This window comes from Heterodontus francisci, chromosome 1, assembly GCF_036365525.1.
Source record: "Heterodontus francisci isolate sHetFra1 chromosome 1, sHetFra1.hap1, whole genome shotgun sequence".
Classification (NCBI taxonomy): Eukaryota; Metazoa; Chordata; class Chondrichthyes; order Heterodontiformes; family Heterodontidae; genus Heterodontus; species Heterodontus francisci.
The window spans coordinates 225,709,028-225,735,363 of record NC_090371.1 but is presented as its reverse complement, the minus strand read 5'-3'; the positions used below and the strand labels follow the sequence as shown (position 1 = coordinate 225,735,363).

The 26,336-nt window shown below is 44.0% G+C and overlaps 1 protein-coding gene across 1 annotated transcript in view; it reads left to right on the top strand.

Annotated features, from left to right (window-relative positions):
- The window catches only part of rxfp1 (relaxin family peptide receptor 1), a 224,134-nt gene that overhangs the window by 158,689 nt on the left and 39,109 nt on the right, over positions 1 to 26,336 (top strand). The window contains exons 11-12 of the mRNA XM_068033983.1: positions 15,541 to 15,612; positions 16,606 to 16,677. Of these exons, the coding sequence (XP_067890084.1) occupies positions 15,541 to 15,612; positions 16,606 to 16,677 (144 nt within the window). The remainder of the gene's footprint in view (positions 1 to 15,540; positions 15,613 to 16,605; positions 16,678 to 26,336) is intronic.

Genomic DNA, 26,336 nt, shown 5'->3' with positions numbered 1-26,336 from the left:
GCCTCACACAACAGCCTGGGATACATCTCATCTGGGCTTGGAGATTTATCCACTTTTAAGCCTGCTAAAACAGCTAATACTTCTTCCCTTTCAATGCTAATTTGTTCAAGTATATCACAATCTCCCTCCCTGATCTCTACACCTACATCATCCTTCTCCATAGTGAACAGAGATGGAAAGTAATCATTTAAAACCTCATCTGTGTCCTCCGGCTCCACACACACATTGCCAATTTGGTCCCTAATGGGCCCTATTCTTTCCCTGGTTATCCTCTTGCCCTTAATATGCCGATAAACGCCTTGAGATTTTCCTTTATCTTGCCTGCCAGTGTTTTTTCATGTCCCCTCTTTGCTTCCCTAATTACTTTTTTAAATACCCCCCTCCACTTTCTATCCTCCTCTCGGGCCTCCGTTAGTTTCAGCGCTCTGAATCTGCCCTAAGCTTCCTTTCTTTTTCCTTATCCAATCTTCTATATCCCTTGACATCCTGGGTTCCCTGGACTTGTTGGTCCTGTCCTTCACCTTTATGGGAACATGTTGGCCCTGAACTCTCACTATTTCCTTTTTGAATGACTTCCACTGCTCTGATGTAGACTTTCCTACAAGTATCTGCTCCCAGTCCACTTTGGCCAGATCCTGTTTTATCATAATGAAATCGGCCTTCCCCTAATTCAGTACTTTTATTTCCGGTCCCTCTTTGTCCTTTTCCATAAAGAGTTGGCTCTTTCAAAGTCAACGGGTGTTGATGGCTTTTAACGACCGTGTTGGCAAAACCATTTTAGGTAATTTAATCAGAAAGCACCCCATTGTTCTGGTTAGGTTGAGTTAATCATGTTTGTCTCCAGTCTAATCCTTTTGGTTTTTTCACATGCAAATTAATATTTTCCATTTGGCATGTGGAGTTTTCATCACAAATAAAGTGGGATCTACTGGATATGACTTCACAAAGTTGGAAGCTGCTCCAAGGTGCTTTCATGGAGCATTCAATAAAATTTTACCCTCTCTCTGCCGGACACCAATCTCGCCGTCACCGACTGTCTGCACTGAAGGCCATCCTGCCAAGGCCAAGGGCCTCCTTCTCCATTGGCATCATTACTGCCATGTTGGCCACTCCACCCCCCTGAGTGACTCTTCTCGTGGGCGCTGTGTGATTTTTTCTCCTGCAATGTGAGGATGAAGAGTTCAGCGACATTTAATCTTCCCATCTGACCATCATGATCCACAATCAGATGTAATGATCCTGGCATTGCACTGGCCCTGAGCTTACATTACCATCCTCCCAATCTACATTGCTTTGAGTCCTTCCCTCGGGTGAGGGGTGACAGTGGGCACACATCTCCTCAGTGTTCCTATACACTGCCTGCCTTGTGGCGCTCCTGCTCAGGGGTATGCAGTCTCTTTAAGACCCTCATAATTGACAACTTGGCTTTGCATGTTACCATGACAGACCTCAGAAGGTCATTGAAGTACTTCCTGCACTACATCCAAGTGCTGCTAACCACATTGTGGCTGCTGAACACCCTAGCGACCTCCAGCCATCCCTCATTAGGTTGCATGTCAGGCCTCCTACTGCCACTCTCCGTAACTAAAATGCTCCACCTGGCTCTCACTGCCTCTAGCATGACCTACAGTGAGGCATGGCTGAACTGTGGGGCAGCCCTACCACAACAGAGTGCCATGTTCCTGCCCTGAAAGCCTGTTCCCTCAGGGCTGCATCCACTTTGAAGGCTGACTGGCGCCCTTCAAATGGGACCTACCGCTTCTATCTCCTACCTCCTGAATGTGCCCATTGTCAGTAATTAGAGATATCGTGGAGGTGATCCACTATTTGGTCACCTTCTGCAAAATCCTGTAACCTCCAGTGGGGTCGGGACTCAAACATGGTCCCAACATCACTGTTACTTTTATCTTGTCAAAATCCAGCCCACAGAACCGCAGTGACCTTACTTAAGCAACAGTGAATGGCAAACTGGGAGATGTTGCAAATATCACCTGCTCCAGAATGGAAGGAACCAGCTGTATAGATGTTTATCATCATGGTCACCTTCACAGCCACGAGCAGTGCCGTTCTTTTGACATTCATCGATGTTCATAAAATAGTTTTATCTGTCTCCCTTGCAATAGTGAAATCAAAACTATATTGTTATAATGCCATACCTATTTAGTGCACAACCTGCAAGTACTTTACTTGTTACGATCCCGTTAGGGACCGTTAACGTTTAAAACAAGAAAGTCGAATTCCCAGTTATTACTGGAAAAATTGCACTACAAGATTTCACGTTTTAAACAAAAAACTTTACTGTACAAAAGTTAAACACTAGTGTTTAACTTTTGTACAGTAAAGTTTTTTGTTTAAAACGTGAAATCTTGTAGTGCAATTTTTCCAGTAATAACTGGGAATTCGACTTTCTTGTTTTAAACGTTAACGGTCCCTAACGGGATCGTAACAAGTAAAGTACTTGCAGGTCGTGCACTAAATAGGTATGGCATTATAACAATATAGTTTTGATTTAACGCTACAACTTGAGACATTTATATTTGAAACTTAAAATCTTAATAGACCATGAAGTCATATGCTTTAAACTCTAAACCTTAACCGAACTCTCCTATTTGACTGTTGCTTCCACCCCAAGAGCTCCCCCGAGACGTTACAGGATCTTGGCGGTTTGTTCACTTCTCCTGGGACCAATCCAAAGTGTACCATAGCTCTTAGGAATTCACTTTGATTTCCTTAGTTTTGCAGCTCTCTTCTAAGGTATGAGCTCCCCTCCTGAATCTGGACATCCCAGCTGCCTGTGTGGACTGCCTGTGTGGAGTTTGCAAGTTCTCCCTGTGTCTGCGTGGGTTTTCTCCGGGTGCTCCGGTTTCCTCCCACAAGCCAAAAGACTTGCAGGTTGATAGGTAAATTGGCCATTATAAATTGTCACCAGTATAGGTAGGTGGTAGGGAAATATAGGGACAGGTGGGGATGTTTGTTGGGAATATGGGATTAGTGTAGGATTAGTATAAATGGGTGGTTGATGTTCGGCACAGACTCGGTGGGCCGAAGGGCCTGTTTCAGTGCTGTATCTCTAATCTAATCTAAAAAGCTTGAGCACGTGCCTGCCTCAAAACAGAAGCATGCCTGGCTCCGGATGGCCTCCCTGCTCCTGAATCCAACTGACTTCCCAAAAGCCAACAGCTTTCCAAAAGCCAACTTGCTTTTATAAAAAGCCAACTGCTTGTCTAAAAGATATGACTGACTGACAGCAAGCAGACAGATCAAAAAACCAACAGACATTCCCTGCATCATCTATCTCCATAGCAATGTGGTACATATAGAGTGTCTCAGACAGCAATTTAAACTAATTATTTCCAACTCCAAATCTCTTTGAGTCCCAATACCCACATGAATAATTGTATTGCTCACAATGACAGAACAAATTCTCTTACACTTTCTGTTTCCAACTAAACAAGGCCACATATGGTTTTATGGCTTTATCCTCTTTAATTCTGTCGCTGTAAGCACTCATGGCGAGATTTTTAAACTATAAATCTTCTCTTTGCTTTGGGAAATCATAGGAATAATTTAAACCCCTGAAGGATGTCATGCCCAGTAAAAACATATCATATTCCTAACTTTTAAGTAACAAACTTTATTCAATGTGAACTCTTTGAAATTGATTTTCCCTTTAAAAGAAAAGTCGACAATTTGCTGCAAAGTTGGCTACCAAAGGTCAAGTGGCCTGGCCGGTATATTCAAAAACTGCTTCGCTGTCTCGAAAGGACAAAAGGATTACATTCCAGACTAAGAGAAATCAACTACACCCATCCTGAAACCATCAAGAGACATTCCTGAATTGAATGGTTTTCTTTTGAGACAAAGAAGGTGTAAAGTAGCTACATCATAATGGTACCCATCCAGACATCATTAGATAACCATGGAGTCCACATCCTGGTCCATTGTGTGGTCAGACCAGGGGAGAAGGTCATGTGTCAACTAAAAGAAATGCTAATGTGATTGATTTTGACCTTAAAAGGTGGCCCGCTGGAGAGAAGAGAGATCACAACAACAGTACAGAAAGCAGTCTAGTCGGGCTGTGGATTGATCCGGCCAGGCAAGAAGAAGAAGCCCTGCTGCTAATTCTACACTTAATCTTGGTGCAGCAGAGAGCTGAAAGTGACCATCACCTCTAGTCTGAAGTCCAAACCACCAGAAATCTACAACATCTCAGCAAGTTCAAGACTACAAACACTCAGGCCTGCACCTTTAGAAGAGACTCCTCCTCAGAAAATTCAACAAATTTACCATGAACCACGAACACCTACCTCACTTTAAACCACTTATCTTTTTCCTCTCTATCTATTGTGTATGCATATGTGAGTAAATGTGTGCATGAGCGATGTTGCAAACATTTTGGGGAAAAAATATTGTTTAATAGTTTATCTTCTGCCATTTGTCTGTTTATTTGACCGTAAAAAACACTCGAGGGTAAACTTATCATTTTGAATAAAACACAATTGTGATCAGTTGGGAGGTGAACAGTGGGAACCACCCACACTCCTCACCAGCTGTCCGTAATACTGAGGTAGCTGCAGACACACCATCTCCATCAGCAAGTTAAGAGGGGTTCCCATTGTGTATGGTCTTTACACTTCCCAGTATGACTTTACCAAATAAATATGGGCCACCCTTTGATTTGTAACCGCCCTAGGCTTGTTTGCCAGCTTCTCAAACAAGGGGCTGCATTTTAAGAGCCCACTGTCAAAGTAAACGGCGGATATGAAACTTTGCGACCCGCACGCACTGGGCCCACATCGCGGAGCCGCCGCGATTCCAAACGCAGCAGCTGACCCCCCAAAGGCGTGGAGGGGGTGGGAGAGCCGTCACCAGCAAAGGTGTTAGGCGCCAATGCGCAGGCGCCAGTGCCATTTTTAAAGAGCTTAGAGCCCTAACTGAGCATTTAAATTTTAAAGGGACAGTTATGTTAAAAGATTATAAAAATGAATAAAATAACCTCTCTATGCACTCTTCCACTCCACCACCCAACAATGGCATAACGCAACATTCCTGCCTTTCTCCCCACAGAATACCTACCTTGAAAGTTTCCTTCCCAGCAGCACCCCCGCCAAGTTCAGAACCTTTGTCCTTTGCCCCTTCCCATCAAACCCTCGCTCAAACCCCACTCCCCCTGCATGGTAAGTAGGCATTTACATATTTTAATGCAGGTCCCGTCGCTGAGCAGTGGGTTGGCCACCAAGAGGCCTCGCCGCCGCCGCTGAGATTGGTATGGGGCCTGCCACCGTCAGGGTCGGTGGCGGGCCTCCTCCATTGTAATCTTCATCCCCCCCACCACCCCCCCAACACCATTCCCGGCTTTAAAATCCAGCCTAAGATGTTTTCATTTGTCACACATTAAAAAAAATTCAATTCCCAAATTTGAAGTTATCTCTAGAAAATTAATACAAACCGTTAACCAGTTGATTGTAACACACGTGACTCAGTGATCAGCAATGCGACTTTTGAAAAGGTTTTTATTGATTTTCTATTGCAAGAGTATCCAAGTTTTTAGTCTTCAAGGAATGTCCAATGCCATGTCAAGGACAACATATAAGGTTTAAAGCCATGTGCCTATTAATTTGCACATATTTCAAGTTGCAAATACTAACAGATCTCAGAGGTGAGGTGTATTTTCTTGCCATTTCTGCTGGTTAAGTGTTGGCCTGACTTCCGTGTTTAGACAATTTTCAACAAGTTTCCTCACGATCCTTCAGCTCTCCCACAGTTTGCTGCCAGGTCGCCACAGGCTTGGCATGGTCTGCTGTACTGAGAGTCAGTAATAGATTGCATCTGTTACTCCGGGGTGACTTCGTCCTCATTCTCTTCTTCACCACCATCATCATCGTCCTCCTGCTCTGCTACCTCATGCTGTGTTAGATCTGCAAGAAAGGAAGGTAAAAGCTAAGAATGGATGAGCCGCATGTCATTTGGATTAAGGAGACTTGAGAAGGAGGTGGAAGGTTGTGGCGGTGTGGTGCTTCACAGAAATGATACAGCGACTGCCTAGGTGTACATTCACTGGTGACTGTCAAATGCCATCAACCTCGCTATAACTGGTAACAAGAGCTGTCTGCCTCTCCACTAACTTCATGGGCTTCTCCTTGAAGGTGATGCTTAAAAGTGTGTATTTTCCTCCAGGCTAGAATTGTATACTGGTTTCCTGTGCAAAAAGATAGAATAAATGAGGATAAACCTGGCTAGCCAATTAACATGGAGGAGGCAAAGAAAGAGATGTGGGCGTATGAGGCTGTTCAGTGGAAGAAGAGTTTTAGGGTTGTGCATGAGGGAAGATGAGTACCCATAGTGCAAGATGTCAAGTTTAGCCACCACCACCCTCTGCCCTTAACTAGGGAACACTGTAAGAGTTAATGAACAAGTGCTGCTTTAAGAGGGTGAAGAGGGTCAACAAGGAAGAAAAAGGAGGGTGAAGTGCAGAGTGTTACCTTTCCTGCCCTACAGCTGCCTTCCACAATTTTCCATCTATCTGCTCCACATCACACTGTTCTCTTTTAAATAGCATATTAGGAATTACAAAGACTGATCCAAGCATTATTTACCAGCTTTAATCAGTAAATTTGACTGTATTAGTACCCATGTTAGTATTTATTGTACAGTGAAGCCATCAGGAGATGTGAGCATTTCAACGAGCAGTTGGGACTATTAGTAGTGTATCTGCCAAATATCAGGATAATAAAATGATGAATAATGGTTTTGTTAGTTTTTTTTTAAGTTGCTAACTTCATTTGGATTCAAATAACTATATCAGACAATTATTGTTAATTGTATATTAATGGTGTTTGATTATATGCAGCTGGTGGGCATTAGCTGGGGAATCACTTGAGCCCCTATAAAGAGACACAGACTAAAACTGTTGGGTTAGGAGCTGTATGCTTGTAATGTGTAATTCTGTAAATAAATATAAAAGTGTGTTAAGTTTGTTTCCGGTTCTATCCTTCACCTTCTGGTAGCAGAGGATGGTTGCCTAAAGGTGAAGGTTGGAAGCTAAGAAAAAAAAATGCAACCCTAGTAACCATTGTGAAAAATGGCAGAAATCAAGCACAAATTGTTGGGTTATGATTACCCTCTGATGTTCTTGAAGTTTGACCCATATGACCAGTGGAAAAATGAAGTGGATATGTAGGCATGAGTTATATCCCTATCAAAGAGGAAACAAGGTATGCCCTTGGCACTGTCACTTCCTATCAGAAGTAAAATCAGAAGTATTTTGTGAGCTGGATGCCCATCAGTTGGAAAGTGATGAAGGTTTGGACCTTCTGTTAGAGTTCTTGAATGAAATTTACAAGAAAGAGGACCTGTTAAATGGGGCACAATCAGGGGAGGTGGTGGCATAGTGGTATTGTCACTGGACTAGTGACTCAGAGACCCAGGGTATTGCTCTGGGGACATGGATTCAAATCCCACCAGGGCAGAAGGTGGAATTTGAATTCAATTAATAAATCTGGAATTAAAGGCTAGTCTAATAATGGCCATGAAACCATTGTCGATTATCGTAAAAATCCATCTGGTTCGCTAATGTCCTTTCTTTAGGGAAGGAAATCTGCTGTCCTTACCTGGTCTGCCGACATGTGAATCCAGACACACAGCAATGTAGTTGACTCTGAAATGCAGTCAGTTGTATGTAACTGCTACAAAGTCGATAAGGAATGAAACTGGACAGACCACGCAGCATCAACCTAAGCACCAGAAACAATAACAAACCCAGCCCTGTCGACCCTGCAAAGTCCTCCTTACTAACATCTGGGGGTTTGTGCCAAAGTTGGGAGAGCTGTCCCACAGACTAGTCAAGCAGCAGCCTGACATAGTCATACTCACTGTAACATACCTTGCAATGTTCCGGATACTGCCATCATCATCCCCAGGTGTGGCCTGCCCCACCGGCTGGGCAGACCCAGCAGAGGTGGCGGCACAGTGGTATACAGTTGGGAGGGAGTTGCCCTGGGAGTTTTCAACATCAACTGCAGTCCACGTGAAGTCTCATGGCATCAGGTCAAACATGGGCAAGGAAACCTCCTGCTGATTACCACTTACTGCCCCTCTCCCCCACCACCCCCCCCCCCCCGCCCCACCCTGCTGATGAATCTGTACTTCACTTGGAGGAAGCACTGAGGGTGGCAAAGGTGCAGAATGTACTCTGGGTGGGGGACTCCAATGTCGATCACCAAGAGTGGCTCGGTGGCACCACTACTGACCAAACTGGCCAAGTCTGAATGGGCATAGCTGCTAGACTGGGTCTGCGGCAGGTGATGAGGGAACCAACAAGAAGGAGAAATATTCTTGACCTTGTACTCACCAATCTGCCTGCCACAGATGCATCTATCCATGATTGTACTGGTAGGAGTAACCACCACACAGTTCTTACGGAGACAAAGTCCCGTCTTCACATTGAGGATACCCTCCACCGTGTTGTGTGGCACTACTACCGTGCTAAATGGGATAGATTTCGAACAGATCTAGCAATGCAAAACTTGGCGTCCATGAGGCGCTGTGGGCCATCAGCAGCAGCAGAATTGTACTCAACCACAATCTGTAACCTCATGGCTTGGCATTTCCCCCACTCTACCATTACCGTCAAGCCGGGGGATCAACCCTGGTTCAATGAAGAGTGCAGGACTGCATGCCAGGAGCAGCACCAGGTATACCTCAAAATGAGGTGTCAACCTGGTGAAGCTACAGCCCAGGACTACTTGTGAGCTAAACAGTGTAAGCAGCATGCGATAGACAGAGCTAAGTGATCCCACAACCAACGGATCAGATCTAAGCTCTGCAGTCCTGCCACATCCAGTCATAAATTGTGGTGGATAATTAAACAACTAAGAGGAGGAATTGGCTCCACAAATATCCCCATCCTCAATATTGGGGGAGCCCACAACATCAGTGCAAAAGATAAAGCTGAAGCATTTGCAACAATCTTCAGCCAGAAGTGCCGAGTGGATGAGCCATCTCAGCCTCCTCCTGAGGTCCCCAGCATCACAGCTACCAGTCTTTAGCCAATTCGATTCACTCGATGTGATATCAAGAAACAACAGAAGGCACTCGATGCTGCAAAGGCTATGGGCCCTGACAACATTCCAGCAATAGTACAGAAGACCTGTGCTCCAGAATTTGCAGTACCCTTAGTCAAGCTGTTCCAGTACAGCTACAACACTGGCATCTACCTAGCAATGTGGAAAATTGCCCATGTATGTCCTGTACACAAAAAGCAGGACAAACCCAACCCGGCCAATTACCCGCCCCCCCGCCATCAGTCTACTCTTGATCATCTGTAACGTGATGGAAGGTTTCATCGACCATGCTATCTAGCAGCACTTGCTTAGCAATAACCTGCTCAGTAACACTTAGTTTGGGTTCCGCCAGGGCCACTCAGCTCCTGACCTCATTACAGCCTTGGTTCAAACATGGACAAAAGAGCTGAACTCAAGAGGTAAATAGGAACATTGGAACACAGGAGCAGGAGTCGGCCATTCAGCACATTGAGTCTGCCCCGCCATTTAATATGATCATGGCTGATCTTCCGCTTCAATGCCTTTTTCCCACACTATCTTCATATCCCTTTATGTCATTTGTATTTAGAAATCTGTCAATCACTGCTTTAAACATATTCAATGACTAAGCTTCCACAGCCCTCTGGGGTAGAAAATTCCAAAGATTCACAACCGTCTGAGTAAAGAAACTTCTCCTCATTTCTGACCTAAGTGGCTTCCCCCTTATTTTGAAATTATGTCCCTGGTTCTAGACTCCCCAACCAGGGGAAACATCTTAGCTGCATCTACCCTGTCTATGCCTTTAAGTATTTTGTCAGTTTCAATGAGATCACCTCTCATTCTTCGAAACTCTAGCGAATACAGACCCAATTTCCCCAGTCTCTCTTCATAGGTAAGGTGAGAGTGACTGTCCTTGTCATCAAGGCATCATTTGACAGAGTATGGCATCAAGGAGCCGTAGCAAAACTGCAGTCAATGGAAATCAGGGGGAAAACTCTCTGCTGGTTGGAGTCGTACCTAGCACAAAGGAAGATGGTTGTGTTGTTGGAAGTCAATCATCTCAGCTCCAGGACATCATTGCAGGAGTTCCTCAGGGCAGTGTCCTAGGCCCAACCATCTTCAGATGCTTCATCAATGACCTTCCTTCAGTCATAAGGTCAGAAGTGGGGATGTTCACTGATGATTGCACAATGTTTAGCACCATTCACGACTCCTCAGATACTGAAGCAGTTCGGTTGAAAAAGCAGCAAGACCTGGGCATTATCCAGGCTTGGGCTGATAAGTGGCAAGTAACATTCGCGCCACACAAGTGCCAGGCAATGACCATCTCCAACAAGAGAGAATCTAACCATCTCCCCATGACATTCAATGGCATTCCAATTGCTGAATCCTCCACTATCAACATCCTGGGGTTACCATTGACCAGAAACTGAACTGGAGTAGCCATATAAATACTGTGGCTACAAGAGCAGGTCAGAGGCTGGGAATCCTGTGGCGAATAACTCTCTTTCTGACTCCCCAGTGCCTGTCCACCATCTACAAGGCACAAGTCCGGAGTGTGATGGGCGCAGCTCCAACAACACTCAAGAAGCTCGACACCATACAGGACAAAGCAGCCCGCTTGACTGGCTCCCCATCCACAAACATTCACTCCCTCCACCACTGACACACTGTGGCAGTAGTGTGTACCATCTACAAGATGCACTACAGCAATGCACCAAGGCTTCTTCAACAGCACCTTCCAAACCCATGACCTCGACCACCTAGAAGGACAAGGGTAGCAGAATGCATGGGAACACCATCACCTGCAAGTTCTCCTCCAAGCCACACACCATCCTGACTTGGAACTACATCACCATTCCTTCACTGTCACTCGGTCAAAATCCTGGAACTCCCTTCCTAACAGCACTGTGGGTGTAACCACCCCACATGGACTGCAGCGGTTCAAGAAGGCATCTCACCACCACCTTCTCAAGGGCAATTAGGGGTGGGCAATAAATTCTGGCTTGGCCAGCAATGCCCACATCCCCATAAACAAATAAAAAAATCAAACTTTGATAGATTTCAGAACACAGATGGCCATTCCATGGAGGAATATATCATAGGCTTTAACAGATTGTATTAAAGATTGACAAAATTCAATTTGGGGATCCCCTGGCTCAGTTCTAGCATTTAAATTGCTGTATCATGCTAAGGTGTCTCATATGGACCGGCTCCTGGTTCTAATTGGTGTTCAGTTCTCGGAGAGGAAGACCCTGTTGGATCAGATGTCTGCTGCCTTGAAAACCTCCTCAGGAAATAGTCATTTCCTTCAGCCTTCATGGAACATTCCATGGTGACGCAAAGAGTAATGATTGCCAGATTACAAAATGGTTCAGATACTGGATGCAGGCATCAGTACTATGGAAGGGGTTAAAGACAGACAGAATAAGGATGAAAGCACCTTTCACAGATCTAGCTATGCAGCAGAAGGCAAAATTGGAACAGTAATAATAGGCAAGTTAATCCCAAGAATGCCCAAGAAACAGTTAACAGGATGCTTCAGGTGTGACTCAAAATATCATCATGTGATGAACTGCCTAAAGCGGAGAGGCAGGGTACTCAAAATAGCACATGGCACACAGAGTTTTAAGGATGAGGATGAAGATAATGATGAATCTGAAGAAATTATACAGGTCGCAAGGAGTTTTAGTCCTGTGATGAAAGTGTTAGTCGCGGATTCATTTAACTGTGCAGGGTTAAATAGTACTTGTACTTCGATGGTATGTGGAACAGATTGGTTAAAATGTTACCTTGCTCTACTAAGTCGTGAAGATTGAGGAAAAGTTAAGGAATATGAAACGACTGCTTGGTTTAGATTTTGTGATGACAACACATTGTGATCACGAAAGCGAGTTGTAATTCCATCTTTTAAGAATTGATGTATCCTCCAGTGAGATAGCTGTGCTGTTGAGTAAACCTTCTATGAAAAAGGCACAAACAAAACTTGACATGGAGCATGATAAGGCAATTATTTTTGGATAGTCAATGGATCTGCAGTTTATCCAGTCAGGACATCATTGTATCTCCTTAACAAAACCTGATGTTTCTCATCAGAATGTTAGACAAGTATTAATGGCATCAGGTAATCAGAATCAGAGAGAAAAAACAAACTAAGTTACACAGACAATTTGCTCACTACTTGTCAAAGGTTAAAACTCCTGACAAAAAATGCAGGTGTAGTCAATGAAGAGTCTCCGATACGAATAGAAGAGATTAGTGAGATTTGTGAAATCTGTTAAAAGTATCAGAGGATGCCCCCATGTTATATTGTAAACCTTCCATTGGCGCATGACTTAAAGTAGTTGGCATGGATCTAAAGGTATGGGACAAAGACTGAAATATTTTCATTCTACATTTTGCGGCAGAGTGGCGCAGTGGTTAGCACCGCAGCCTCACAGCTCCAGCGACCCGGGTTCAATTCTGGGAACTGCCTGTGTGGAGTTTGCAAGTTCTCCCTGTGTCTGCGTGGCTTTTCTCCGGGTGCTCTGGTTTCCTCCCACAAGCCAAAAGACTTGCAGGTTGGTAGGTAAATTGGCCATTATAAATTGCCCCTAGTATAGGTAGGTGGTAGGGAAATATAGGGACAGGTGGGGATGTGGTAGGAATATGGGATTAGTGTAGGATTAGTATAAATGGGTGGTTGATGGTCGGCACAGACTCGGTGGGCTGAAGGGCCTGTTTCAGTGCTGTATCTCTAAAACTAAAAACTAAAACTAAATTTTGTAGACATGGCAAACAGATTTAGTCTTTCTACAGTACTACTTAGTAAGGACAAAAGGGTTATTATAGTCAAAACCATGGAGGAATGGATAGGGACTGGACTTGGGGCACAAGCAAAATTTCTGACTGATAATGGAGGGGAATTTGTCAATGATGTGTTCAGAAACATGTGTGAAAGTTGAACATCATTTAGTTGCGACCAGGTGAGAAAGAGATCTAGGGTTCCCTTTCAGCCTTCACCTGGTCTTGAAACACACCGTGTTTTTTAGCTCCCCCTTGGTGAATCCATATTCACTGCTTTCCAATTATAAGGCAAAGAAACCAGCACAAATGGGCTTTCTTAGGTTTAAAGAAGAAAAGTTGAAATTTATTTAAACTTAAACTCGAATTCGGTTAACGCCTTTGGATACACGGCGTGCCCACGTAAGCATGCACACACGATACATACATGCAGATAGAGACAGAAAGAAAACAGAAGAGATAAAGTGAAAAAGTTTGAGGCAATATCTGAAGAGTTGTTGTTATGGTTCTTCGAGCTCACTGTAGAGTCCTTGACTGTAGGTAGATCTTGCTTTTCGTTGGGGTCCAGTTTTCTTCTTAAACCTTGTTCGCTGTAGGAGACTTTTCTCTCTTAGGGTTCATGTATCTTCAGCGGATTCGAGGCTTGTGAGAAACAGATGGAAGCAGACAGACAGACAGGAGGTCATCTTCAATCCAGGAGCATTCTGCTTTCTGCAGGCTCTCAGTTCAATTCAGAAACCCTCAGGTTGCCAAGCAGGTTAGTCTTGTGGCTAACTGGTCGGACCACGTCTTGGCTCTGTGTATTGTATCATCTTAGCAAGGAAGGGAATGCGCTTCCCTGCCTTCAATGTCTGTTAGTATGTAAATGCTTTTTTCCAGCCAAGGTCTGGCAGTCCTTGTAACAGGCCTTCTCTTCTTTCCAGCAACAATTTGAAATTTAATGTCCATGTGGCAAAATTAATATGCCTCATTCTTGGCAGGTGGGAGCCTCTGCGTGACAATGGTCATGAATACGATAGCTGATAGTCCTTTCAGCAATGCACTGTGTGAAAAGAAGCATTCAGTGTTCAATGAAATACTGCATAAAATTTTAGCTGATCAACCAGACTGCAAGTTGACAATGGTCCTGGCATGGGCAGTTCATGCACAAAACTCATGCCAGATGGTTGAAGGGTATTAGTCCCTATCAATTAGTCTATGGGCAAAATGCCAAATTGCCTGTTGCGCTCTGCAATAGTCCTCCTGCTCTAGAAGGTACTACAATTAGTTCCATTTTTTCTACACATTTGAATGCTCTACATGCAGGGAGACGGGCTTTCATCAAGGCTGAGGTCTCAGAGAAAATTCAGAGAGCTCTGAGGCATTGTATAAATCCATCTGAAACAGAATTTAATTCAGGAGATTTGGTATACTATAAAAGAGAGGATCATAGTAAATGGAAAGGCCTTAGTAAGGTGATGGTGATGGTCAGGCAGTACTTAATAAATATGATAATCAATTTGTTAAGGTTCATTCCTCATGATTAATTGGAATTAATTACAAAATTATGGACTCTGAGCATCTGATAGAAGTAAATGAATGAGAAATGTCCTTCAGTTTGGGAAGCTAAGAAAATTAAAAGGGGTGTTAAAAGGACTTTAGCTGCTAAAACACTGGCTCTGTGGAGGCAGTGGATAAGGGTTTCTATTTGTCAAATATTTTAAGTGCAATTCTATACAAGGAGCATACTGAAAATAGCCTACCATCGAATATTATCTCAATAATCGTTCATTTTGAGATGATGTACACTCTGCAAAAAATGAGTGAGAAAAGGTTACGGAATGACCTTGCTGGCTTGACACAAATTCTGGAGAGAAAGGAAATCTCTAAAATTAAATGGGTGGATGCAAGTCATCAACATTTTGATTGTTTTACAAAAAGAAATGTATGTACAAAGAAATGTTTAGAGGTCCTAGAGGAAAGGTATCTCGCAATGTAATGCTTTGTACAGAGTATAGCGGTTTTTAATTTATTTTAAAATTTATGTTGTACATGTTAACTCTAATTTTTATTTAAAAAGAGAGAAGTGAATTTATTAATTGTATATTGTGTTTAATTGTAGGCAGGTGGTAGGCATTAACTGGAGAGTCACTTGAACCCCTGTAAATACACAGACTAAAACTGTGATTGTTGGATTAAGAGATGTATACTTGTAATGTGTAACACTGTAAATAAAGATACAAGTGTATAAAAATTGCCTCCAGTTCTATCCTTCACTAACTGGCTTTCTGGAATAGAACAATTATTGTCAACTTCTAACTATCTTTGGCTAATTAGAACCATAGCTTTGTGTGTATTTGTTTGTATACTAGGTCAAAATGTCACTACTGCTGTTAGTTGAAGTTTTCCATTTTCCATTTATGTTCCTAAGATTTTAGGAGTTTTGACTCACTTGGGTATCACAACTTTCTCTAAGCTTGTGATTTAATGTTATCACATATTCAGCTCTCAGGCAAGTTGTTTTATAAGCCCTTAGCTAAAGGACAAATCATATTTCTATGCATATTTCCCAGACTATGGGATTATGGATGAGATGCTGCAAACAGTTGCTACTTTTGGTTCTTTGTATTTACTTCTAAAACCCTTGGAGAAAATATCAGGCATGCTTAAGGATTGTGTAACAAAACTTTCTACATACAGTTAATTTGTAATAAATATTGCATAATTTCTATTCTAGGGATTTTGAAGGAAATCAAATTGAATCTGTGAAGAATGGTACTTTTACATATTGCACCAAGTTAACTGTACTGTAAGTAAAACGATCAAAGAAATATACTGCCTTTATTCAAATGGCTTCCCACATACTTCATACAGATTGTTTCATGGTTTCTCACTAAAATTTCACCTTATATAATTTAACTTTTGTTTTTGAATTCAGTTCTTTAATATTAAATCATTGCAAGATAGAAAACAATTAATTAACTTTCAAACTCCCTCTTCACTGGTAGAGCTGTCAGCTGTTCACCAGTTATTTTCTGTCTTGGCTATGCTAACGTAGCTGTGATCTGAAGAATAAAACCAGACTGTGGTATCTTTCCCTGCATTCCTTGATTCCTCCATAAAATGATGGATCATACTCTTGACAAGGGCTGCTGAAAAATCCATCTCTTGCATTGCTGCCACAGCCTTTATTTTCATCTTTTTATAGTACACTTATTTAAAAAACAGATCCCATCCTATGTTTTGATATATTTTAATCATTAGCTTACTGCTAAATCTCTTTATTTATATTTACATTTCCCTTCTGAATTCTAATCCATCTTGTCACATAGCAGGAGTGTAATTTTTCTGGAAACAAACTGAGAACTATAAACTTCCATCTCCAGTCCTAAGCCCACAACCATTTGCCTTGTACAATTTCTATTTTATTCATGTTCATCAAAAATCCTCATTGTTACAATTGATGGATTTATTTATATTAGAAAATATTTTCCAGTGTGGCATAAAAAATGTGAAAACCTAAACTAAAAATAGAAAATGCTGGAAATGTACGGGAAAAAACAGATTACCCTATCGGGTATAAGTCTTTCGCAAACTGGAAGAGATAAAACAAACATTAACCTTGTTTTTATCTTTTAGTTGCTCATTGACCAGAATTTTTACCATTTTCTGTTTTTATATTTTGGTAGTTGTGGATACACAAGAAAAATTACAATATAACAGTAATTAAGCCAGGTAGCAGATACAGTAAATTAGAAACCTCTCTGTACATTCACCAGTCTAACCCTTGCCTTCTTTTCAGGGTACTCCGCAGGAATAAAATCAGCTCTATACATGAAAGTGCTTTTGCGCCGTTACAAAGGCTAGGAGAACTGTAAGTTTTTCTGGGACTGAAAGGAAATGTGTATTAAATTATAAAGTTTAATGTAACAGGAGCAATGACTAGACTGTCTGCTGGTCTAAACCCCATGGCACAATTTGGATGTGTTTTGCCAGTTCTTAGCTAAACCAATAGGTTGGATGTCCTGTGACAAAGGAGCAGTCCATTTTAAGGACAAGGGAAAACCTTCTGTCCTACTCTCCTTCAAACATTTCTCCAGAGCATTTAAGTGATCTTGAGAAAGTCTATGATATTAACTGTATTTTCGTCCAGTCCAAGTTAGCTGCATGAGGGACAACAATCTTGTAAGGAGTTGAAAAAGAGGTGGGGGACCTGTGATTGAATATCTAGAGATGTAATGTGGTGCCACATGATGGACTCCTGAACTATGAGAAATATTAAAGGGGGACATATAACTTTTGTGTATTTGAGCAGTGGAATGCAGATGCCTGCGCCGCCCCCCCCCCCCCCCCCCCCATCCATTAGATGCTACAAGTGCCCTGGCCCATTTTAACAACCAGGCATTAGCATAGATATGGCAAACTCCCTGCCCGAAACAGGCATGTAGCAGCAGTTGTCCAGATTCTGGTCAGGTAATATTGACTGACCTTTGGGCTAGCCAGCCAGTACTCATATTGTCAGGGGAAGGGGGTGTGGCAGGGTTTTATATATAAGGAAGAGGAGAGAACCCAGGATGGCAGTGGCCCAACTTTCTTTGTGGGGTGGGAGGAGCATTTATACCTACCTGCAAAAGCTGATCCTTGCCCACCAGGTTTTACTGAGTGGAGCATCGATGGCTGACACTCTGATCGGTAAGGCATTAAAGCTGTTTTGGGTTCCTATTGTTCAGAAAGTGCTTCTGTATTTTTTGTTAAGTATATGTTTTTGAGGACTTATATTTAAATTATGGAGATGGATTCATTAGAAGGTTGAAGATTTTTAGAAATTGGACTCTGCTTTGTTGTCGACATTTCACTGAAAGGACACTGAGATGTTGTTTAAAAACAACCTTGCTGGAATTCATGTACTTTAAGCAATATACATCAGAAACCTTGGTGACCTGAGGAAGATGTTTACAGAGAAGTGACAGGTCAAGATTTATATAGTAGACTTCCTGAGAAACAAGAATAAGAAATAGAAAAACTGATGCTACATTTCTCCTGAAAAGCCTGCCAGAAACCCCTGATTCTGCATTTCTCCTGGAAAACTTGCCAAACTGATCCTCACTGTCGCCTGAAAAGAACTGCACTGGAAAGATCCCAGTGACAGCCGTCTATGCATATTTGGGATGCCAGACCAAAAAGGGACAACTTACATCTTTCCATATCTTCACTTTTTCTTCTAGAATTAGCAAGTATTTGGTCAAAGTATATTTTTGTCTTTTTTTTTGTAAGAGACCTCTGCAGAGGTTTCCTTGCTCATGATTGGCGTGATGCTATGTCACTTCTGGAGTCAAAGTTAAGGACTCCCAGGGCAACTCCCTCCTGCCAGAATACCACTGCGACGTCATTTCTGGTAGGTGCGTTCTGCCGGTAGGATAGGATATACCCAGGAATGGTAATGGTGGTGTCAGGGACGTTATCTGTAAGGTATAATTCCATGAGTATGATTATCTCAGACTGTTGTTTGACTAGTCTGTGGGACAGCTCTCCCAATTTTGGCACAAGCCCCCAGAGGTTAATAAGGAGCACTTTCCAGAGTCGACAGGGCTGGGTTTGCCATTATCATTTCCAACGCCTAGGTCAATGCTGGGTGGTCCACCTGGTTTCATTCCTTTTCTTAGACTTTGTAGCGGCTTGATGCAACTGAGTGGCTTGCTAGGCTATTTCATAGTCAACCACATTGCTGTGGGTCTCGAGTCACATGTAGGATGGGCCAGACCAGGTAAGGACAGCAGACTTCCTTCCCTAAAGGACATTAGTGAACCAGATGGGTTTTTACAACAATTGACAATGATTTCATAGTCACCATTAGACTAGCCTTTTAATTCCAGATTTATTAATTGAATTCAAATTTCACCATCTGCCGTGGTGGGATTTGAAGCCATGTCCCCAGATCATTAGCTTTGGCCTCTGGATTACTAATCCAATGACATTACCGCCACGCCACCACCTCCCCCATGGGGCTATGTTATGTAATTTGATATCATCTTGCTGTTTATGTGTCTTTAATGAATTCTCATATGCTGCACCACAAAAGGAATCCTTTACTTACTTATCAAACCCGGCCAATTACCGCCCTGTCAGTCTACTCTTGATCATCAGCAAAGTGATGGAAGGGGTCGTAGACAGTGCTATCAAGCGGCACTTGCTCAGCATTAACCTGCTCACTGATGCTCAGTTTGGGTTCCGCCAGGGCCACTCAGCTCCTGACCTCATTACAGCCTTGCTCCAAACATGGACAAAAGAGCTGAACTCAAGAGGTGAGGTGAGAGTGGCTGCCCTCGACATCAAGGCAGCATTTGACAGAGTATGGCATCAAGGAGCCCTAGCAAAACAGAGGTCAATGGGAATCAAGCAGCAAACTCTCTGCTGGTTGAAGTCATACCGAGCACAAACAAAGATGGTTGTGGTTGTTGGAGGTCATTATCTCAGTCCCAGGACATCACTGCAGGAATTCCTCAGACTAGTGTCCGAGGCCCACCATCTTCAGCTGCTTCATCAATGACCTTCCTTCACTCATAAAGTCAGACATGGGGAGGTTCGCTGATGATTGCACAATGTCCAGCACCATTTGCGACTCCTCAGATACTGAAGCAGCAAAATGTCCGGATGCAGCAAGACCTGGACAACATCCAGGCTGGGGTTGATAAGTGGCAAGTAACATTCGTGCCACACAAGTGCCAGTCAATGAACATCTCAAACAAGAGAGAATTTAACCATCTCCCCTTGATGTTTAATGGCATTACCATCACTGAATCTCCCACTATCAATATCCTGGGGTTACCATTGACCAGAAACTCAACTGGACCAACAACATAAATGCTGTGGCTACAAGAGCAGGTCAGAGGCTGGGAATTCTGTGGCGAGTAACCCGCCTCCTGACTCCCCAGTGCCTGTCCAACTTCAACAAGGCACAAGCATAGAGTGTGATGGAATGCTCTCCACTTGCTTGGATGAATGCAGCTCCAACAACACTCAAGCAGCTCGGCACCATCCAGGACAAAGCAGCTCGCTTGATTGGCACCCCTCCATCACCTTCAATATTCACTCCCTTCACTACCAATGCACAGTGGCAGCAGTGTGTACCATCTATAAGATGCACTGCAGCAACGCACCAAGGCTTCTTCGACAGCACCTTCCAAATCTGTGACCTCTAACACCTAGAAGGAGAAGGGCAGCAGACATGTGGGAACACCACCGCCTGCAAGTTCCCTCCAATCCACATGCCATCCTGACTTGGAGCTATATCGCCGTTCCTTCACTGTCGTTGGGTCAAAATTATGGAACTTCCTTCCTAACAGCACTGTCCGTTAGGACTGTAGCAGTTCAAGAAGGCAGCTCACCACCACCTTCTCAAGGGCAATAAATGCTGGCTTGGCCAGCGACACCCACATCCCATCAACAAATAAAAAGAACTCAAGCGGAACTAGGTGGACTTTCTCACAAGCTTGTGGGTGCTCCTATGTGGTGCTCCCCCTGCACTTTCAGCTGAGGTGGAGGCAGGCTGCTGACTTTTCTGCTGCGTGGCTTTCAATCTTGTTGCTTAAGGCCTTGAGGGCCCTGGTATGTTGGGTGCCTCCTGCACAGGTGCCACCTCTGTCAGCGTTGCTTCCTGAGGTCAGATGGGACGAGGACTTGCCTTCCATGCCAGGAGTGCCCTGAGAGGAGCCCCCAGGTGCGTCAGGCAGTCACATCTTTTCCCTTTCAGGGAACACTTGTCCCTCCCTGCTCACCTGAGGGGCTGGATTTTATGCTCTTGCCCGATGGTGAGTTTGGAGACAGCGAGGGCATTTAATTGGGCGGGATGGTGGCAGGTGGGAACCCCGCCACCTTCACTCCTCCACCCTGATTACTTCCATGGTGGGAAGGTCTGTGGACTGCCTTCCTGTCCCACTGCCAATCAAAGCCCTTAAGTGAGTAATGAATGCCCGATGAAGGACCTCTTTCCACCATCGCTGGTATTAACCCAGTGGAGGCCTGTTGTGATATGGGGAGCATGACATGCAAACCTGTATGGGGTTGCTAGTGGTCTCCCGGGGTAGGGGGGGTGGGTGGTCTCTTGTTCAAAGGCACTCAGTGCCTGCTTGAGGGACCCAGCATCGGGAAGAGGGGTGCCCGCTGAGAGCCACCCCCTGCCCTTGCTGCTGACCCCTCAAAACCCCTCCCTCCATCATTTACCTCTGGCCTGTGTCGTTACATGATTCTGGGCCTCTGCTGGGTGATGTTCTGGCTGCAGCCACTGTCTCCCCAGTGGCGCTGCTGAGCACAAGAGCTACAGGCCTGTGATTAGCCGGCCGTTCTCATTGGGTGGGACTTCCATCTTTGGGGTCCTTAATCCTGGGGAAGGCCCGCTGCTGCCCAGTTAAGTGCCTGATTGGCATGTAATGTGGCGGACCATCCTGAAAAGAGGTGATGCAGGCAAGACCACTGTCACCTCCATTAAATACTGCCTGAGGAGTTTGCAGACCTGGCGATGACTCCAGATTTCCCACCTCACTCTCACCCAGCCACTGCTTCACAGAACTCATGGAGGAGGCAATAGTATGCAGGTCCACGGCATCTCTGGCATCCACTGTATGGTATGTTGGATGTGGCTCTCCATGGATGCCATGCACACGCATGCCAGAGACACTGCTGTACTCATGGCCTGCATGGACACCTCCAAGGCATGGGTGCGCAAGGCCTCCAGAAGCTCCGCCAGATGTTGACACACCTCATGCTGCAGCTTCAGCATCTGCTGTCTTGTTGATGACTCCGGTGGTATGTCATCAGCCTGAAGCTCAGCATTGCCTTGCCCTCCCACAGTCCACAAAGTGTGAGTCGCTGCAACTGTCACTGCCTCTGTCAGCTGCTTGGACACGTATGTGCTGTGCTCACAAGGTTGTGACCCCGTTGCTACTCATGCACGACGACCCACTGACGTGAGAGTATCTGCGCTGCTGGATGATGTGGGGGAATGATGTGATGGTGAACCCTCTGAGGTCTCTTCATCCTCCTCAGCGATGCAAGGCTATCCTGCAGGCTGTACAGCTGGCTGTTCTTGTCCATGATCTGCGAGAGAAAGAGTGATGAGAGGGCAGTGCATGTTCCAGCATGTCTTTCTGACTACTCATCATCTGGAGCTCCACGTGACCTCTGGTGGACACATGATCAGTATGCTTTGTTCTCACCAGAGGGTCTTTTGCACCTATCCATTAGACCACTCACTCGCTCACATACCCGTCTCGCAATCAGCATTTGCCTGCCCTGCCTCCATGCCTCCCAACTCCAATGCCTCTACCACTGGTGTGAGGATCACCACGTATGGGACACAACCTCCAGCTCTGGATCATTCTCGTGCATTGTGAGATCTCTTCTCCTGAAAGCACATAAATTTCCATTGTTACTCGCCCATCATAGACACGTACTACGCCTATGTTGGTGGCAGCCTAACTGTCCATCATGGTACCACAGGGATGCTTCCTGCATGCAGCCTTGCAGTACTGGCAGTGCAGGAGTCAACTCTGACTAGCTGGTGTCAGTAATGAGTTTGTTATATTGTCTGATGCAACATAAATGAGATGCATGGAGTCCAGTTTGTTGAAGATCTCAAACAGGTTTCTTACAGCTAAACTATGGTACAGTACAGAGCTAACTACTTACAGAACCTTACTCTGGGTGTTACAGTTGCAGAGTGATTCTGGCTTCGAGTCACATGACTATGTCCTGGTACTTAGCTCATTAACATACTGAGATCTTAAAGGGACAATTGCTCTTAAAGGCAATCATACAATAGTGTCCTCTACAGAGAAGCTAACATGCATCTGACAGCCGATGCTGCTGCCTGGGCATTGCCTCTGGCTGGGTGGGCACCCACTTCTCCAATTTCAAATTCATCTTCAGTCACATTTAAGGCTACGAGCTTAATATTATGCACCTCACTCAACTTGTGAGAATGCATCATGATCCTCTTTCGACACTGTAGCTATATGTGTGGGACCACCCCACAGCTGCTCACCTCCTCTGCTATCTCCATTCATGCCTGCTTGGTCTGAGAAGCCAGTCTCTTCCTACTGTCCCGGGGAAACAGGACTTCTCTCCGAGCCTGTGCAGCTTGGAGGAGCACCTCCAGGGAGGCATCAGAGTACTTGGGCGTCCTCCTTGCTCTGCTTTCTACCATGTCACTAGCTTTGCCTTTGCCAGGACTCCCTTGCTGTTCCTTCCAGGGCAGCTGCCTTAAAAAGTACTGTTGACTGCCTTTTAAAGATAGTGCCAGCCATGTCTGAGCTGATACTTCCTCTTGCCTACGCCTCCTAACTGGCTGACTCCCATGTCTGCCAGCCGTTAATTGGACAGCCCCGACAATATTGCACTCCCACTTACGCCCACACAGCGACACCTCCCGCTTTAGGTCCCAATGTCGGGACCTCGTAGTTGCCGGTAAAATCCCAGCCTCAGATCCCGGAATAATGTTAACAATCTCACATGACTTTATTCACTCAGAGGCTTTTGAGCACAGACATCCTTTTTCTATATCACTACTTGAAAGTATTTCAAAGTTATGGAAATTTCTGATCTACTTGCCCTGCAGGTTGAGGAATAATTCATTCTGCTGTGAATGATTTTGCATTATTCCAACATAAATCTGGTATCATCTTCACCTGCTGTTGTTAATTAACCCCAGAAGAATGATGACAAGATTAATTGTTTATAATTTTCAGTTAATTGGAACCCAAAGCTGATTAAGTTGGGACCCTGAGGGCAACAGAAAAATATTAAGAATTTAAACATTTAAAGAATGAGAAAATATGTTTTTTTTTAAATGAGGTAATTTTCCAATTTCTGCAGCCAGTGAGAAACTTACCTCCAGCCGTGCACATTTATTTTGTCAGGCAAACCACCACCACGCCCCCCCCCCCCCACCCACCGCCTGCCAATGCTGAGGCACACATTAGTTCACCATATGAACAAAAACTTAAAATTGCAAGCCCTGACTGGAAGGACATTTGCATACTACCAGACAATGTTGAAACAATCGGGACCCAGCAGTTGCTTCCTCAATACACAGAAGTGGTCAGACCAGTTTTAGTCACATGACTAACTGGCTGTTGCAGAGAATTTGAACTTCCAACAAAGGATTTGAACAGTATGCCGTGTGCTCGTGGACTGAGAACATCTCTCCTGTTTGCCTGCCTTCATCTCTTCCCACGGAACTGAATCTTGAATCTTGTGAAAACACGTGAAACTCAAAGAGAGAAAGGTTTCCTACATGAACAAGGTTTTAAGAAGACTACTAGGCCCCAATGAAACGCAAGACCATGTCTTCAATAAAAGACTACAGCGAGCTCGAGAAACAGTAACAAGATATTGCCTCAAACTGTTCTACTTATTTTTTCTTCTGCTCTTTTCTGTCCCTATTTGCATGTTTGCATCGCATGTGCATGCTAGCATGGGCACGTCGTATATCCGTAGATGTGAACCGTATTAGAGTTTAAGTTTAAATAAATTTCATCTTTCTTCTTTAAACGAAAGAAAGCCTTCTTATGCTCATTTCTTTGTGGCGGCACAGTGGCGCAGTGGTTAGCACCGCAGCCTCACAGCTCCAGCGACCCGGGTTCAATTCTGGGTACTGCCTGTGTGGAGTTTGCAAGTTCTCCCTGTGTCTGCGTGGGTTTCCTCCGGGTGCTCTGGTTTCCTCCCACGTGCCAAAGACTTGCTGGTTGATAGGTTAATTGGCCATTATAAATTGCCCCTAGTATAGGTAGGTGGTAGGGAAATATAGGGACAGGTGGGGACAGGTAGGAATATGGAATTAGTGTAGGATTAGTATAAATGGGTGGTTGATGGTTGGCACAGAGTCGGTGGGCCGAAGGGCCTGTTTCAGTGCTGTATCTCTAAACTAAACTAAACTAAACTTATAATTGGTAAGTTGTGAACAAGGATTCACAAGGGGGGGGTCTCAAAACAGAGTGTGTTTAAAATTAAACCCTGTTACAATAAGACCAGGTAAAGACATCAAAAGACCCTTAGATACATTTCTCACCTGGTCATAAGAATTTATTTAACTTCTCCGTCAGGTACACAACGTTAGAAATTTATCCTTAAGGTATATAAACAAGCAAAATTTAAATAATAAAAATGGAGAGGATCAAGACAATGAGGGAAAATTGCAGAGAGAGCAAGCAGAAGAAAAATTTCTTCAAAAAAGTAACGAATTTTAAATGCTTGCTTCTGGAGTTCAAGGTTAATACAAAAAATACTTCTGACATCTGACTATCATTATTACTGCAATGATAGAGCTTGTTTTGGCATCATGGTGTGTTTTTCTTAAATAAAATATCAAATTCGCCTCAGAAGCCTAGAAATCTCCAGGACCACTGGCAATCTAAAGAGTAAAACTTTAAAAATTGCTATTCATAAAAATTGTAGACCATATAAATCTAAAAATATATTTAAGTCCCCATTTGATGGAATACATCATTCTAACTAATAATCTCATAAATTCATTAAATGCAACTTCTGTGATATAAAAAAATGCGCAAGATGACATCGAGAAATGTCACATTTGTGTACTCTGTCGCAGGTGTTACAATATTTTCAGTTCCCAAAATTTTCTACACAGTGAGTTCCCAAGATCATGGGGAGATGTTACATAGAGGCAGAATATTTGTGCTCCAGAACAGACTGAAAAATCAGATCATGCCACTTCTGGTGTCATGGTCACAAATTGGGTTGGACAGAAGCATCTGAGCAGGTCACCTGCCTGTCCACTTGGGAATGGGTATGAGAAAGCAAGAATAGGAGAAAAAATCTTTTAAATGAAGTAAAGAGGATTTTTTAAAACAACTTGGGGCATGAATTTAGTTTCCGTTGCACCACTGAAGACAGCACTATGTAGGTTTTGCACCCCCTTGAGAAGGGCACCGATGCAGGCATCCCCTTGTGTGCACCGGAAGCATGTTAAGTAACACTATCTTGATATCACACAGCCCAAGTGGCAGATGTGATGCCGGACTTCCTAATATGGATTATGCTGATCAGTTGACCAAACTTGCGCATCAGTCTGCAAAGAAGGAGCGTTAATCTGCATGATGGGCCCTGCACTAGCATTATTTAAAGGCCAGCCACCCAACTTGCAGATATGGTAATTTTGAAGAACTTCTGCTATTGCCAAGGGCTGTGGAATGTTTATGGAGTTGTTCTGGTGAGTACCTGGACTTGGCAAGGAGTGTTGCTGCAAGCTCAGAGGAATAGCAGAGGAGTAGGTGATCTGTCCACACAAAGGCTGCAACAGGTACGAGGGCTACAGTTGCAGTGCCTCTGACAGGGAGGTGGAGCAGAAGTTGTGGAGAGGGCAACAAAGAACAAAGAACAGTACAGCACAGGAACAGGCCATTCGGCCCTCCAAGCCTGCGCCGATCTTGATGCCTGCCGAAACTAACACATTCTGCACTTCCGGGGCCCATATCCCTCTATTCCCTTCCTATTCATATATTTGTCAAGATGTCTCTT